Source organism: Phragmites australis, chromosome 1 (assembly GCF_958298935.1).
Source record: "Phragmites australis chromosome 1, lpPhrAust1.1, whole genome shotgun sequence".
In the NCBI taxonomy this organism is placed as follows: Eukaryota; Viridiplantae; Streptophyta; class Magnoliopsida; order Poales; family Poaceae; genus Phragmites; species Phragmites australis.
Genome location: NC_084921.1, coordinates 33,876,263 through 33,893,423, shown reverse-complemented (window position 1 = coordinate 33,893,423; position 17,161 = coordinate 33,876,263). Strand labels below are relative to the sequence as shown.

At 45.1% G+C, this 17,161-nt stretch overlaps 1 protein-coding gene across 1 annotated transcript; it reads left to right on the top strand.

The window, feature by feature from the left end:
* The first annotated feature begins 8,837 nt into the window (after positions 1 to 8,837).
* LOC133916128 (probable protein ABIL1) lies at positions 8,838 to 11,695 on the top strand. The gene is made up of 9 exons (XM_062359656.1): positions 8,838 to 9,183; positions 9,356 to 9,438; positions 10,139 to 10,289; positions 10,372 to 10,471; positions 10,567 to 10,650; positions 10,735 to 10,807; positions 10,897 to 10,949; positions 11,065 to 11,147; positions 11,334 to 11,695. The coding sequence occupies exons 1-9, from the start codon at positions 9,076 to 9,078 to the stop codon at positions 11,487 to 11,489; spliced, it is 891 nt and encodes a 296-aa protein (XP_062215640.1). The 5' UTR covers positions 8,838 to 9,075; the 3' UTR covers positions 11,490 to 11,695.
* The last annotated feature ends 5,466 nt before the right edge of the window (positions 11,696 to 17,161 follow it).

Sequence of the window (17,161 nt, the reverse complement as noted above, 5' to 3'; positions counted from 1 at the left end):
ATTTATGTTGATGATATCATATTTGGATCCACTAACAAAGATTTTTGTGAGGAATTCGGTGAAATGATGTCAAGGGAATTTGAAATATCCATGATTGGTGAATTGAGTTTCTTTCTCGGACTTCAAATCAAGCAACTCAAAGATGGGACTTTTATTAGTCAATCTAAATATTTGAAGGATTTATTGAAGAAATTGGTATGGAAGATGCGAAGCCTATCAAGACTCCTATAGCAACAAATGGTCATCTTAATCTTGATGAGGAGGGAGGTAAATCGGTAGATTTAAAGCTTTATAGATCAATGATAGGTAGTTTGCTTTATCTTACCGCATCTAGGCCCGATATCTTGTTTAGTGTTTGCATGTGTGCAAGGTTTCAAGCATCCCCTAAAGAATGTCATTTGATGGCCGTTAAGCGCATTTTGAGATATTTGAAATACTCTCCTAGCATAGGACTTTGGTATCCAAAAGGTGCTAAGGTTGAGCTAATCGGCTATTCGGATTCCGATTATGCCGGTTGCAAGGTTGATAGAAAAAGCACCTCCGGTAGTTGCCAATTCCTTGGCAAATCGCTAGTGTTGTGGTCATCCAAGAAGCAAAACTCCGTAGCACTTTCTACCGCCGAAGCCGAATATGTTTCCACGGGTAGTTGTTGTGCTCAATTGCTTTAGATGAGGCAAACTTTGCTAGATTATGGTGTGGTGTTCAAAATAGTGTCTCTTTTGTGTGACAATGAGAGTGCCGTGAAAATAGCCACAAATCCGGTCCAACACTCTAGAACCAAGCATATAGATATTCGCCATCATTTTCTTAGAGATCATGTTAGCAAAGGCGATATCTTAGTTGATAGTGTTCGGACCGAAGACAAACTAGCGGATATCTTTACCAAACCACTAGATGAGAGTCATTTTTGCAAATTGCGAAATGAGCTTAACGTCATCGACTTCTCAAATGTTGCTTGAAAATTTGGACACATATGGTTTTTGTATTTATTTGTTCAAGTATCCTATTCCATGCTTTACGTGTTCTCTTGTTACTGCATTTACAATGTCCTACAAGTTCTTGTTACTCTATTTTATTGCTATTCTTGCATATTTAAATTTATTTCTATTTAAATTCAAGTTCATATATTTTGTGAGTTTATCTATGTCTCTACTCATATGGATCCATCATATATATCATCTCAAAGTTCTTTTGATATCTCTAACCTTGCTTGTATGCTCAAAATTTCGAATTCAGCAAGTAATGATTACAGCGGTCCGACCGCCGGGGGCTCTCGGTCTAACCGCCAGAGCAAATTTGTCTCTGCGCCGTCACGGTCTGACCGCCACGGTCATATTTTCCCAGGTCGACCCTATCCACGTCGGGTTCCAACCCTTCTTCTCCAAACCGAGCATACCCCCCTCTCAAAAGTGCTTAAGGTCAAAACTCAAGAACCTCAAATCCCTTGCTCCCGTTCTATACGAGACCTTTCCCGATCTAACCGAGGACTTCTCTCGCATGGCTTCTCGTGGAGGTGAAGGAACAAGTGGATTTGGAAGGTGGAAGAAGGCTTTGGCCAATAAAGTAAAAAGGAGGAGACATGAGGCTACAGATTCAGATGATGACGATCAAGGTTCTGATTGGATGCCTTCTCAAGGCACATATGGTGAGAGAGTTTCTTCTTTTGCAAGTAATTTTGATGATGATGAGATGAATGAGAATGCTAGTGATGATGATAATGAGTTTAATTTTCAAGAATACACTGGTCATAGAAAACACTGGACTGCATCTGCATACACTAAAGCCAGAAATAAATATCAGTATGACTTGGAAAATGATGCATCTATTCCTCAATTCTATACAATGGTTCAACAAGATGCTTTCTTTGGTCTTATTGTGGAAAAGCAAGTTTTTAAGCATAAATGGATTGATTGGACATATATCCGAGGTCAACCTAACTTGGCAGCTCTGGAAAATATCTTTCAAGAGTTAGGGCTTTATGAGTTTCTTAATCTAAAATGTCCTTGGAATGAGGGTGTTATCAAACAGTTTTATGCCACAGTAGAGATATCTCATGAAAATCAGATAATTGAATGGATGACAGGGACCAAGAAATATCAGGCTTCTTTTCAGGATTTTGCTAATGCTATTAGAATTTCTTATAATGAAGTTTTTGATTCTCGTGATGTGCATAGAGAAGTGGTCTTGACTGATAATGAATGGAACATTTATTATGAAGCACAAGGAGTTGTTCCTAGAGTTATCCTTGGGACTGTTACAGGCTTAAAGGTGCTCCCGGCTGCCATTAACAAAATCTTGAGAGCCACCTTTGCTCCTAAGAGTGGGAACAATGAGGCCATTCGGGATATCCATTGGAATCTTATTGATCATATCATGTAGAGGCACAAAATTAATGTCATTAAGTATATTCTGAGGAAAATTGATCATATCACTATGAGCATTAAGCCAAATCTCTACTTTGCTCCTTATATTATGTCTCTTGTGCTTATACAGACCAACTTTCCAAGATCATCTTGTACTTGCAAATATCTGGGTTATCAGCCTTTCAAGGTAAATCCAGAAATTCTTCGTAGAGGTCTAGATGATCAGGGTGTACCTCAGGGAGGACAGGGCGGTGAGCATCAGCATTATGTCCCTCCTCCAACACATCCAGTCCAAGAGGCAGCACAAGCAGATGCACCACAGTGGTTCTTAGGCTTTCGGCAGCAATTTCATGGTTTTCGACAGGAGTTTGCGGGCTTTCAACAGCAATTCACAGATTTTCAGGCACATCCTCCCGCGTCCTTCTTTCAGCCGATCATTCAAGCACATCGGAATGATATTGCTCTTGTCAGAGAGGACATTGCAGCTCAGAACAGAGAACTGACTGATATGTTCAACAATGTGTCTCTTGAGCAGCAGAATCTGCAGCATGAGCTTCATGACTTCACTAGCAGCTTTACCTCTTTCACTCAGCACTTCTATAATGTCTATCCACGGCCTCCTCCACCTCCTCCGAGTGATGAGTAGACCTTTTTGGTACTTGATGCCAAAGGGGGAGAAGAAATGAAGAATTGTCATCTATCTTTTATTTGCTTATGCATATGGACTTATGTGATGTTTGTTGCATTGCATCTTAATTTATTTGTATTGGATAAGTACTATGTTTGAACTATGTGTTTATTGTAATATGTGATAGACTATGTTTAATTACTTGTGTATCTTTTTATTCATCACAATATTCTTGTTCTATATTTGATTGGATATCTTGAGGAAGAAGCACACTTTGAATGATATGCTTATTAGAAATTTCTTTGTTATTTTCTCTTCCTCGGATCCAAGAAAGTAAGGTAAACTCCGTCAAAATTTTCATTACAATCTATGTCATGTGCCATTTATTCTTCTTTATTTCTTATGGGCACATATGTAGGGGAGCTTACCTTCCATGAGTTTGTACAGCATGTAATTTCTTCAAATTTCACATCTTTGAAATTCTTGCTATAGAAACTCACCCTCGAGTCTTCTTTATGCCTTGTGCTAAAAGTGGGCTCAAAACTTTATACACAACACTTCTTTGAGATATTGTCATCAATTACCAAAAAGGGGGAGATTGAAAGCATCTAGGCCCCTAAATTGTGTTTTGGTAATTAATGACAATATATCTTTGTGGACTAACTCGTTTAAATTGAGTTGTGAAAAGGTTAGTCACGAAGATATTGTGGAGCTAGAAAGATGCATGTGTGGAAGGCGTAAAAGGCTAGCTCAAGGCAAAGGTATATGTTAGGGCATTTTAACTTTGCCGGTCAAAGGTGCTTAGAGAAGAAATTGACCGGATTTATAGGTTATATGCCGTACTATAAAGAAGGGTTGATGTATGGTTACTTGAGGTCTCTATAGTGCCAACTTGCTCAAACTTGCATTCATATAGATGTCAAAATCTTGTTAGAGAGAAAAACTCTTTGGAAAAGGCTGTCTCGGGGTGTTCTGTTGTTGGCGGTCTGACCACGCCTATGGGCGGTCTGACCGCTGTCTTTATAAGAGCAGCACTTAGGTTTTTCAGCTTGTCGGTCTGACCGGAGTGCTCGGGGTGCTCGCTCGGTCTGACCGGGGTGCTCGCTCGGTCAGACCGCTGTATAAGAATTGGCAGCGTGGCTTTCTTGTGTGCTCGGTCTGACCGAAGGGTCGGCTCGGTCAAATCGGCCCCGTGCAGAGACTTTTCGTGCATGGCGGTCTGTCTTAGGGGGTCAGCGGTCCGACCGTCCGGCTGTGTCATAAAGTCAAAGTAGCCGTTTGCTGTAGCGGATGGCTCGGCCGGTCTGACTGACACAAGGCTCGATCAGACCGCCAGGGTCAACTTCGCGTGTAAGAGCACTGTAACGGTCGAATTCTATGAGTTGGCTATAAATATGAAGTGTGCTGGTCATTTGGACTCTCCTCTTGCACCCCTAACACTTCATACACATACTTGGAGCTCTTGTTTCTCCTCTCTCACTCACTTTGCTTAGAGATTGTATTCTTGTGAGATTTGAGAGCATCTAATGCATAAACTTGAGAGTTTGAGCATTTAGGCACTAGTGAATCTTCAAGCAAGAGTCATCGGCTTTTTACTCTTGGAGGTTGCCGCCTCCTAGACGGCTTGGAGGTTGTGGCACCGTTGAGCCCTTCGAGGAGATTGTGAAGGAGCCACGGTGGTGGTTGTGAAAGGCTTGAGCACGCCTTGCCGGAGCAGCGAAGTGCATCGCTAGTGGAATTGAGGTCTCGGGAGTTCTTGTCAATTCTGACTTAAGATCAAGTTGCTCGGTGTGAGTCTTTTATCTTGCGAGATTTGACACTTGATAGAGAAGCGGATTGAAGCTTGAACTCACCTCAACGTGGATTAGGGGTCATCGACAAATCACCGATACCACGGGAAAAATCCTTTGTGTTCCTTGAGCAATTTTCTTTAATGTTGAGCAATTTACCTTTCATGCAATTTACTTCAAGTAATTTACATTCCTAGACTTTGAATTGTTGCTTGTCACCCTAGGTTTGCAAACCTTCAAAATAGCTCTAGTTGTCCCTTTTATTGCTTTAGTGATCATAAGTTTAAATTCCGCAAGTTTTCTTGATCGCATTGCAATTAGTTTTAAAACCGCCTATTCACCCCCCCTCTAGTCGGTATCCTTGATCCTACAGATTGGTGGAGCTTCGATGCTGATGATCCAAGCTCCGAACAGAACAGATCGATAACCCCCGCAACCACTACACCACTACTCCGTGGTTATCAACCGTGCCAAGACGCAGTTGACCTCGTCAAGAAGGCTTTTCCTGCAAGCGAATCGAGAACACATAGATGCAATCTGAATATTGCTAATTACCAATGAAGTACTCGAGTTTGGGGTTCAACAAACTGATAAATAGTGAAATTGTCTAAAACGGAATAATCTAAGCTAAATCTGAGCCTAAACTATGACGGCTACTGTATATTTATAGGTGGAGATGAGGGGGTCAACCTAGAGTTGTGCAGCCATGTAAAAAGACGTGCACAACCTGGACTCCGACCTCGACACGATTACAAAACCCGACAGGGTCCAGAACAGTGATGCAGCACCTTATTCCTTCGACTCTGACAAAACTATAAGAAATATTTGGTCGAGCATAGATCCATTGGAAATGGCTCGATATAAGCTTTTCAGCAAGTCCAAGAACGTCTAAAACGGATTTTGTATGAGAGAATTATGCCCGTTTTACTGAAATGATGTCTTGTGACTCGATCACGACTTCGACTAGAGCTCAGCCTCGAGTCCGAATAGACTTGACCTTCGAGGGGTGACATCCGGGTAAGGTTGTAGTGCTTCTCCCACGTTCCTAAGTAATAAAAATATCATAAGAATTTAGTAGTAATCCATCTAAGGAAATATGAACAGCGAGAAACAAGCTTACCTTGTGGTCTAATTATCGTGCACATGCTCTTGTAATTGGATCTTGTATGATTTAAGGATTATTAGCGGTATTGATCGTATCTAAAAGAGCTATGAACTCATCATTAGAGGAAGCAGTAAACTAGTCACTAGGAATTGCTACCAAACAATTATGACCACCAACAACAACTAAGTCTTTTTCTCAAATAAATTAGTATAGGCTAGAGATAAAAACCACAAGGTTTAACTAAAAAGATGATCATAATGATCATGATGATGATGATAATAATAATAAAGTAATAACAATACAAGGTGTATAAGTTATGGTCCTAACACGTGAATTGCTAACTTTCACACGTTTCTATCCATAGATAGTCTTTTGAAGATATTCTATTCCTTCAAGTCTCTCTTTACAAATTTCCCCGCACTTTAGTATCCAAAGAAAAGATATCTTTATAAGGGCACGCTTGTAAAAATCCCCAAAGGAAACTATTGCTGACCTCAAGAAACTGCTATTGACATGGAGGAATTACCACTACACAATGAATGTGTTATAAGGGGAAAATCGAAATATATGTAACTTATGAGTTATGAGTGGTTTATGAATTCCCTCCCTCCAATTTTCGCACACTATTTTGATGGCTGTTAGGATTTTTACCGGCTTGAACCTGATTCGCCAACTCGTGTCCATCTCTAAAATTCTATCATGTGCTCCGAGCAATTCTGCAAGGAAAACAAGAGCGCATTCTTGGAAGTTAGAACAAAGAGATGATATTAAAACATGCCTTTTTATTTTGAGAATAGAATGCATTTGATCAATAAGATGTTGCGCAACTAGGAGCACCTCGCCCACCCAAAGCAAGAAGCATTCAGGGCCAACCACCCTGCTTGCCCCCACGGCGGTACCTGCAACAACTCTCAAGAGTACTGCTCCTTAGCCTGCTTGATGAACTGAGATATGGATCTGATCATCTGAGTAAAACGTCTGCTCCATGTTGCAGCATGCACAAGAAAATGGGATCCGGCCGTCTCATTATCCAGATGCAATCACAGTGTCATCAATGCGCGGGCTTGATGCTGCTTTGTTTGACCTTTTTTAAGCATGAAGCATCTGAAGAGAGTAGATGACAACTTGTCTGACTTGAGAAAATCAAGCAGTTTCTCCGAAACTACTGCACTCTAAGGCCATGTTTGGAAATATGTTACGATTTAGTACTATTAAACAAACAAACAAACAACAAAACATTTATCCCAAATAAGTTGAAATAGGTTAGAGATATAAATCCACGAGATCCAACTAAAAAGATGATAAGAAAATAACAATAACAACAACAAAAATAAAAATAAATGTATTAATAATAGTAAACAAGCAAAAATAATAACAGTATCAGGAGACTGATGCATAAGTTATAGTTCTGACACGTAGATTGCTAGCTTCCACGTGCTTCTATCCATAAATAATTTTTTGAGATATTCAATTCCTTCAATCTCTCTATACAGACTCCTCACATGTTAAGTTTGGTTGACATCCACCTCTCTTCATATTATCAGCGTGTCTTAGCATTTCATTATGCGCAATTGACTCCGGAGGCCTCCGTTGGATATATCCAAACCATATCAACTGATGTTTGATAAGCTTTTCTTCAATTGGCGTTACCCCTACTCTATCATGTACGTCATCATTTTAGATCCAATTCTTTCTTTGTATGGCCACAAATTTATTACAACATACACATCTCTACTACACTTAACTACTCGGCATGTCTCCTTTTAGTTAGCCAACATTCAGGGACATTTCTAAAAGCTTGACACCATTTCATCTATCGGACTTTGATTCTATACCTAACATCTTCATCGATATCATAATCGCTCTATAACATCCATCCCAAGTATTGAGATATATCATTATTGGGAACCACCTCTCCACTTAAACTAATATCTTCCTCTTTATGCCTAGTAGCACCGAAATCGTACCTTATATACTCGGTTTTGATCTTACTAAATCTTAAAACTTTTGATTCTAAAGTATATATCCACAACTCCAATTTCTTATTAATCACTATCCTACTCTCGTCAACTAGTATCACATCGTCAGCAAAAAAACATACACCAAGAAATATCTTCTTGTATGTCCCTTGTGACATCATTCATCACTAAAGCAGATAAATAAGGGCTCAAAGCTGGCCCTTTATATAGTCCATTTTTATGCAAAAAGTCATCGATATCACGTTCATTTGTCTGAATATTTGTTATAACATTATTGCGCATATCCTTGATAAGGGTAATACACTCTGTTGGGATTTTGTGTTTTTCTAAGGTCTACCACGTGACATTTCTCAGTATTTTATAGTAAAACTTCTCTAAGTCAATAAATACCATGCACAAATATTTTTTTGTTCCCTATATATCTCTATGAGTTGCCTTATAAAAAAATGGTTTCTATGGTCAACCCTAAACCAAATTAGTTATTAGTAATGCCCACTATTTTTATTAGGCGATGCTCAATCATTTTCTTCCAAACAGAACCTAAATTCCTAAGTTCTTAGGCACAGCTTGAATCAATACCTTACCACCTAGTCGAGCTGCTCCTACTATGTGATCGATGGTGGAAACTGGAAACAACATTCGTTCCACCGAGTCCGGCAGAAACTGCTCCAACTCTTGCTATTCAAGTGTTCATCCATCGCTAACCCCATGGCCTGATGGCCCCTTATTAACAATCTTGCTTGTACCTGCAAATTTGCAGTTTACTCCAAGCAAATTAGTTTACCAACCAGACAAAACCATAAAGAATAAACAGCAGGACAGGACAGGACAGGACAGGACGGGAGTGGCCATAGATAGCAAAAGCACACCCGAACGGACGGAATTGTCCAAGTGACGAGACAACGGGAGCTTTCCACTCGATCCCCTCTCCGAATCAATCCATCGCCCTCTGCCAATCAAACCTTGCCGCCACTCCTCGCCCATTGACTGACAGGCAACCACCTGCCCGTCGCCATCCGCGCCCGCCTCCACTCCCACTCCTGCACGCGGGCCGCGCACGGCCTGCCCACGAGACGTCACCACTTACCAGTACGCCGCTCGCTGGCTGCACCTGCGCCCGGCAAGCGAGAGGCATCGCGTGTCCCTTGCTTCGTCCGCACGTGCCTTGGCCCCTCCGCTCCCGTTGCCCACCGAGAAGAGGATCGAGGCGATGCAGCAGGAGCCGTGGCGGCCTGCCGGGGTGGGGGCGGGGCCTGCGCCCACCACCGTCGACGAGGCGTCCATGGAGCGCAGCAAGAGCTTCGTCAAGGCGCTCCAGGTTAGCCGCCCGCCGCCCGGATCCGAGTTGATCCTGCCACACGCAAGTTCGTTTTTTTTTTTCCTTTCGTCCGAATTGGAGTGCAAAGATCCGGGTTCCCCGGGAGCCTGGTTGCTGCCCTCGCTTCTTGGTTAGGTTGGTGCTAACGGACGGTTGCTGCGCGCGCGTGCAGGAGCTCAAGAACCTGCGGCCGCAGCTCTACTCGGCCTCGGAGTACTGCGAGAAGTCCTACCTCCACAGCGAGCAGAAGCAAATGTGCGAGACTCTTCTTGTTTCTTCCTGCTGGAATTATTCTCAGCAATTAAGTTTTTCGGTAACAAAAATTCATGCGTGAAGCAACCATTGTTTACATGTTGTATTGTTCTTAAGGAACCATGGCCTCCTGAACGTTCTAGCTAGCTAGGCAATTTTTTTTTATTTGGTGTTACAAGTCTACGAACAGTAGGTTTTAATGAAGCATTAGTTCAGGAGTACAGGATCCATCTGCCTAGGAGTGTAGGAGGTAGGAGATGGGCATCTGCAAAGTGCATCAATTGATTTTGGGGGGAAATTGTCAGTTGTGGAATGTTGAGACTTGAGAGTTGAGACCTCACTATGAAAAAGTAATCTTGGGCGGACATGGATGTGCAGAAGTAAAATTCTGGAGTTTTCTAGTGAGGGTCCGCAAGTTGTTTATATCAGTTTACTTTGGAGGTTCTGAAATCTGCACTAGACCTCTAGAATTGCAGGATGTGTGCACCTGAGTATAACTGCACTGCAAAAGTGATTTCATAACTACTGATGAACAAAAGGGCACTGCAAATTTCTGCTAGTCGTTAATGGTTTCAGTATGATCGGGGTGGGTCCTCCTGGCCATGTTAAATGTCACGTAGTTTCTGCTATGTAATGAGTGTGCTGGACTGAAACATCCACTTAAAAATTCTCTCATCCATTTTCCCATGCTTCTTGATATCAGGGTGCTGGACAACTTGAAAGATTATACTGTCAGGGCCCTGGTCAATGCTGTCGACCACCTTGGCACAGTCGCCTACAAATTGACAGACCTGTATGAACAGCAGGCTTCAGAAGTCGCAACCCTTGAGTTGAAAGTAGCATGCTTGAACCAGGTACTGCTACTGTCTTAAAACAGGAATTTGTACCAATTTAGCAACATGGGTTAAGCTGAGATTCTTATGGTCCAATGTTTAGCAAGTCCTCACCTGCCAAACTTACACGGATAAAGAAGGCCTTAGGCAACAGCGGATGATGGGGTCTGCCACAAGACACCACAAACATTACATCGTACCATGTAAGGATTTGTAGAACAAATATATAATTATTGGTCAAGGTCTCAAGGGAATGATAAACACCTAACTAACTTTTTAACTTTTCTCTACGATCTAGATGCGGGAAATAAAAGTATGCAGGCTTTTTCTGAGATGCAAGTCGACGCTAATTTTGACTCAACGCCTAGACCTTATTCTTCAGGTGTAGCTTCTTGCTTCTGTGCAAACATTTGAAATTTTGGTATTAGGTACTTGGTGCACTGAAACAAAAGGTTTTTCCCTGCAGCAAAGACCCTCCAGTGGCATTTGGTTTCTGAGAAGAACTCCAAAACTAATAGACCACATCAGCCTGAATTCGAGTAAGCCGTGTTCTGCTTCAGTCTTGCTAAATTGGCATTTGTTCCGCTTACTTCTTCCAGTGTAACATTGGCACCATCTGCTTTTGCAGCCTAGGAGAATCAAAAGCTACTAAGCCTTCATCAAGTGGTTTTCGCCTTCTTGGTATTTAGTTGCTTTGATTGGCTTTAAGTTTATCTTCATTTGGGAGGGGGGTTTTTTTTTTGGCATAGCCCATAAACAGACTGCAAACACTTAACCGAAACTGCTTATGTTTCAGGTAAGGAATCACCTGCATCTCCCTTACCCAAGCATCTGCAGTCCAACATGACCGGCTTGGATATCGTTAACGTCGGCCTGAAGGTAAACCACGATGTAATTGAAACTTGCGCTTAATATTAGGATGATTTCTTTCTGCCGTAAAACTTGCAGATAGTCACCATATCCTTTAGGCTTTATTTTTTATATTTTTTCCAGGTTAAAGTAATCCTTTTCCCACCTATGGTTCTATCATACTTATCCGTAGAAATGCCTTATTTGCATTTTCAGGATCGGCCTGGTACCAGGCCTTTGTCATCATTTAGTTCTTTTGACAACCCAAGAGGGCGCCAAATCCAGAAGGCTCCGCTCCGCACAAAAAGTATGCTTGCTGCTTTGTTTGTCAAGCACAAATCGGCAAAGATGAAGAACGTTTCTGTTCGTTGATCAACTGCCAGCCTGCAATTTGCTCCAGCCATATCACAGTGAAAGTATGAAGCACATGGAAGAAACTATGTATACATGTCGTAAATTATATTTTTATCTTGTATACGAGTGGCCTAGAGATAAATCTTTACTGATACCATTTTCATCTGAGTCTTAATGTCATCTTGCTGATGACCTAAATGGACATACAATGATAGTTTTATACCTTTGTATCATCTCACTAGCCTGAAGTTTCTGTTAGACAGAGAATCCGTCTGCTTACCTTCTGCGGCTGGTCGTCCAGCCTCTGTGACCGTCTGACTCCTGGGCATGTATGGTCATCCAACTCCTGCCCATCCGGCTCCTGCGCATAGATGGACGTCCGGCTTCTTTCTCTCATATGTGCCTATATAATGTAATTTTTTGCAACTCTGAATTTATCAATACAATTATGTGTGATTAGCTTCACTTTCATAGTATTACGATCTGTGTTCGCATCCTGCGAGCACGCGCTTCCGCTTCATCCCTAGCCACCGTCTCACCTCCGCCATGCCATGGCTGACGATGATGCCACCCATGTCGTTGCTGCCACTCACGAACGTGAGGCCGCTGCAGCCCACGACCGTGATGAGGCCATCGCCCGCATCCGTGACGAGGCTGATGCCCGTGAGGAGGCTGCCGCCCATGATGATGATGTCGCACGGGCGCTAGTCCTCCACGAAGCTGCCGCCATAGCCAATCTTCATGCCTAGGCGGTCGCCGCCTAGAATATTCGTGCGCTGGTGCCTGTCGTCCTTGACCTCGGCTTGCCAAACTACAACAAATGGCACGGCCAGTTTCTCATCACGTTGGGAAAATACTCGCTGACTTCCCACGTCCTCTCTAACGTCGTCCGTCGCGACTCCGCCGGCTGGTGTCGCATGGATTGCGTCGTCCTTGAGTGGCTATATGGCACAATCACCCCCGACCTCTGTGAGATCGTCATGGAGAACGGCGTCACCACGCGTGCTGTCTGGTAAGCACTCGAGGGGCAATTCATCGGCAACCGGAGATGCGCGGGCTGCACCTTGACGCCGAGTTCCGCGCCTTCGTCCAGGGCGACCTCGCCATTTCGGACTACTGTCGTCGCCTGAAGATCATGCCCGACGCTCTAGGCACCCTCGGCAAGCCTGTCCTTGACCGCACTCTTGTCCTCGCTGTCTTACGCGGGTTGAATGAGAAGTTCGCGTACATGTCGGCTCTCCTCAAGCGGCAGCGGCCGTTCCTGATGTTACTCGAGGTTCGTTTCGACCTCCATCTCGAGGAACTAGAGATGGAGTCGCGCCCTTCTCAGCAATCAACGACTGTCCTCCTCACCACCACCCCATCTGGTGCAAAGGGAGGCGCCCAGCCCACTCGCGGCCAGGCTACCACCTCGGTTGGTCGCTCCACGGCGCCTCCTGTCGTGACACATGGTGGCACTGTCAACCCCGACGGGTCAAGTAACGCCAATCGTCGACGATGCCGTAACAATGGGGGCAACAACAACAACGGGGGCGGTAAATCTGGCACCACTGGCGCTTCGTCTGAGTGGCCTTCCTTCTACAATCCGTGGATGAGCACCATCCAAATGTGGCTCGGACCACAGCAGAGCGCCGGTGCCCACCCCCCGGGAGCAAGTGCACCACAGTCGTGTGGCGGTGTGCCCATGCCCCACGCCATGGTGGCTGTCGGAGGGTGAACTCCTGTCGCAGGGATCCCGAGAGACCCCTTTTTAGAGATTCGGCCGGGGGGATGATCCTGGAAAAGCTTGTTTGGGAAATAAGCGGGAACGGAAACAAATGCGATGGCTGGCGGGAGATGATTGCCCTAATGCGAGAAAAAAATGGGTGCACCGGGGTTTAGACAGGTTCGGGCCGCACGGAGGCGTAACACCCTACTCCTGTGTGAGCGCTATATTTATCCTTGAAGGGAATTCTTCAAGGATGTATCTGGTTCTAAGGGGAGAGCCGTTTACAAAGAGCTTGAGGCTCTCGTGTTCTAGCTTAGCTTGAGCTGGTTCGAGCGTCTGCGTCCTCTTCTTCACACACTTTCGGTTCCTTCGGTCTTGTTCGTCGGGGGGTCCTCTCTTTTTTAGTGTTCTCCATCCTTTCCTTTTATAGGCGCGCCGACCTCAACATATCCTGAATGGGAAAGAGGGGATGCGAATGCCAAGGTGCCATGGAGAAAGGCGTAATCATTTCATCTTGACGAAGTGACAGGGGCGGTGGAGAAATGCGGCGCGCATCCGACCACCCGCCACTGTGGAAGCCCTCGGGCGCCATAAAGGGGGCCCGCCGGGCAGCCTCAGAGGTGTCCGGTGCGCCCACCCTGTCTTGTTCTTCCGTCATGGCAGGGTGGCAGACGGAGCGCTTCGATCTTGGTAACGTTATCCCGAGGCACCCGGATGAAACGGGACGGGACCCGTGCATTTAATGGACCCACGCCCCCCCCCCCCCCTCCTGCCAGTGCATGGCAGGGTCTGACACTGGGGCGTGGGCAGCTGAGAATGTCAGGATGTCAGGCCGCGCGTGCCTATTAAATGCGGCATTGGGCCTTTGACTGGATGACACCCTGACGACGGGACCCTTCGGGTCGTCGAATGATCTTGCGCGAACCTTCGGGGAACCGAGTCCTCGAGGGCTGCCACGTGCAGCCCCAAGCACTCTCTCCCGAGCACTTCGGTGGAACCTTCGGGGAACCGAGTCCTCGGGGGCTGCCACGTGCAGCCCCGAGCACTCTCTCCCGAGCACTTCCTTCCTGGTATTTGGGCTCTGCGGATCATCGGGGAATTAGGGTGCTTGGGAACCAGAGGCGGCGGCCCCGAGCACCTTCTCCCGGGACTTAGCTTCTTCTTACCTTGCGGGGTGGTGACATGTGGCGGATGGCCGGCCTGGTCTCGGGACTTAGGGACCCCTGGTTCTGAATACACCGACAGTGGCATACCCAGCGCTGCCAATGACGGCACCCCCTACTACTCGTAGCCGCCTCAAGTTCCTCCGCTGGCACTCGCTCCTCCCGCCTGGACTCCCATGTCTGGGAATTGGACCTGGGACCAGTCGTCTCTGGCAATACATTCAACACTATGACACTAACGCCACCGCCGACCACGGACTGGTACATAGACTCCAGAGCCTCCTCGCACATGACTTCCGATGCCATTAACTTGCCATCCTCCTTCTCGCCTAAGTCTTTTACTCCTTCATCAATCGTTGTCGGTAATGGGTCATTGTTGCCCGTTACTTCCATTTGTTCCACTAATCTTCATGGTCATCTTCGTCTTAATATTGTTCTAGTCGCTCCAAACATTATTAATAATATCATTTTTGTTCGTCAATTCACTATTGACAATAATTGTTCCATTGAGTTTGACCCTGTCGGTCTTTCTGTGAAGGATCTTCGTTCCAAGAACGTGATCGCCAGGTGCAATAGCTCTGGTCACCTTTACCCTCTTCATGTGCCAGTGCCCACTGCTTCATCTTATGCCCTCCTCGCCGGTGCCCCTACTTCGCTTTGGCACCATCATCTTGGTCACCCTGGTGGCGATGCTCTTTCACAGCTTGTTAGTTCTTCTGCTATTTCATCAGGTAATAAGGGTGCTAGCGATACTCTATGTCATGCTTGTCAGCTTGGCTATCATGTACGCCTTCCGTTTGCCACATCAAACTCTAGAGCTCTCAATAATTTTGACTTAGTACATTGTGACCTTTGGACCTCTCATGTTGCCAATGTCTCCGGTTACAAGTACTACTTAGTCATTCTTGATGATTGCTCTCATTTTGTTTGAATGTTTCCTTTACTTCTTAAATCCGACACTTTCTTCACTCTTTCTAATTTTTTCTCCTTTGTGGCTACGCAGTTTGGTAGCAAGATTAAGAGTGTCCAATGTGACAATGGCTGTGAGTTTGACAACTCCACTACCCACACTTTCTTTCTCTTCAATGGTGTCACTCTTCGCATGTCTTGTCCCTACACATCCCAACAAAATAGCAAAACTGAACGTATTATTTGTTCCACCAACAATATAGTGCATTCTCTTCTTTTCCAAGCAAGCCTTCTGCCTTCCTACTGGAGTTGAGGCCCTTCATGCCGCCACATATCTTCTTAATTGCCTTCCCACAAAAACCCTCTCCTTTTCCACTCCACACTTCGCGCTTTACAACGTGTCACCCACATACTCCCATCTCCGTGTCTTTGGCTCAAAGTGCTATCCCAACTTGTCCGCCACTACGCCAAACAAGTTGTCTCCACGTTCCACCATGTGTGTGTTTCTTGACTATTCCTCCAATCATAAAGGTTATCGGTGTCTCAATCTCTCGTCCAATCGGGTTATCATATCCTGACATGTGACATTCGATGAGAACTCATTCCCTTTCGCGGAGTTGAACAACCAGTTGCCTCATGGTGTATTTGATTTTTTGTCTCCTAACATGACCATGTCGCCGCTCGTTGGTTTGTCACAGTCCTCTCTCACTGCAGGTCTCCGTGATGGTTCGCTCGCACCTAGCCGCACACTGACTCTCAGCCCCATGCTCTGCTCGATCAGCGCAGCCCCACTGCTCGACCCCCTCATGCACACCCCCGGCTCGGTGCACGCCTGTGACCCTTCACCTGGGTTCGGCGTGCCTCCGGGTGCATCACACGTAGCCTCGATCTCGTAACTAGGGATGCCGCCCTCCGTGCCTCTGGTTGAGGTGCCCCCTTCGCTCGTGGCTACCGCAGCTTCAGCTGTCGTGCCTGTCGTGGTCACGCCTATCGCGGCCTCTGCCTCACAACTTCCGACCAGTGTCATGCCAGTTGCACCCGTCATCAACGAGCAGTCAATGGTGACGCGAGGCAAACACGATTTCAGCTTGCAGGTTCAGCGCCTCAACTTGAACATGAGCGCCCTATCGTTGATTCCCAAGACATATCAATCTGCCTTAGCCGATCCACAATGGCACCACACCATGGAGGAAGAGTACGCAGCTTTCCTGGCCAATAATACTTGGGATCTTGTGCCACGACCGACTCATGGCAACATCGTTACCGGCAAGTGGATCTTTCATCACAAGTTCAAGTCTGATGGCTCCCTTGACCGATAGAAAGCATGATGGGTTCTTCGTGGCTTTACATAGTGGCCTGGTGTTGATTTTGATGAGACCTTCAACCCTGTCGTCAAGCCTACTATAGCATCTAGGCCCCTAGGTAAGTGGTAAGTGTTTCAGTGATTAATGACAATCGTATCATTATGACTAATAATTTGTTTTGAAGGAAATCAAAAATTTAGTTCACAATAATAATTGGGTATTCTTGGTCCCTAGGGCAATTATGTGGATGATCAAAGTACTTGTGCATAAATATTAAGGATGTTCTAGCTCTAAGTGTCACAAAGGAGATGAATGACACTTAGAGTAGTATAGGTTATTTTTCTTTAGTCTTTTGATCGTACTATAAAAAGTGACTAAGAGTAATAGCTTGACCTAGTAAGTCTAGATTTGGTTTGATGCACACTTATGAAATTATAGCACTAGGTAGCTCATAGAAGCTCATGGTTGACATGTGAAGCTAGAGCTCAAGAAAGTTTGAATTGAACAAGCTCAGGAAAAATTTACCTCACCGGATGATCCGGTCTATATGAAGTGATCCCACCGGAGCATATGGTTATCTCAAGACAGAAAACACTCTAGATGCAC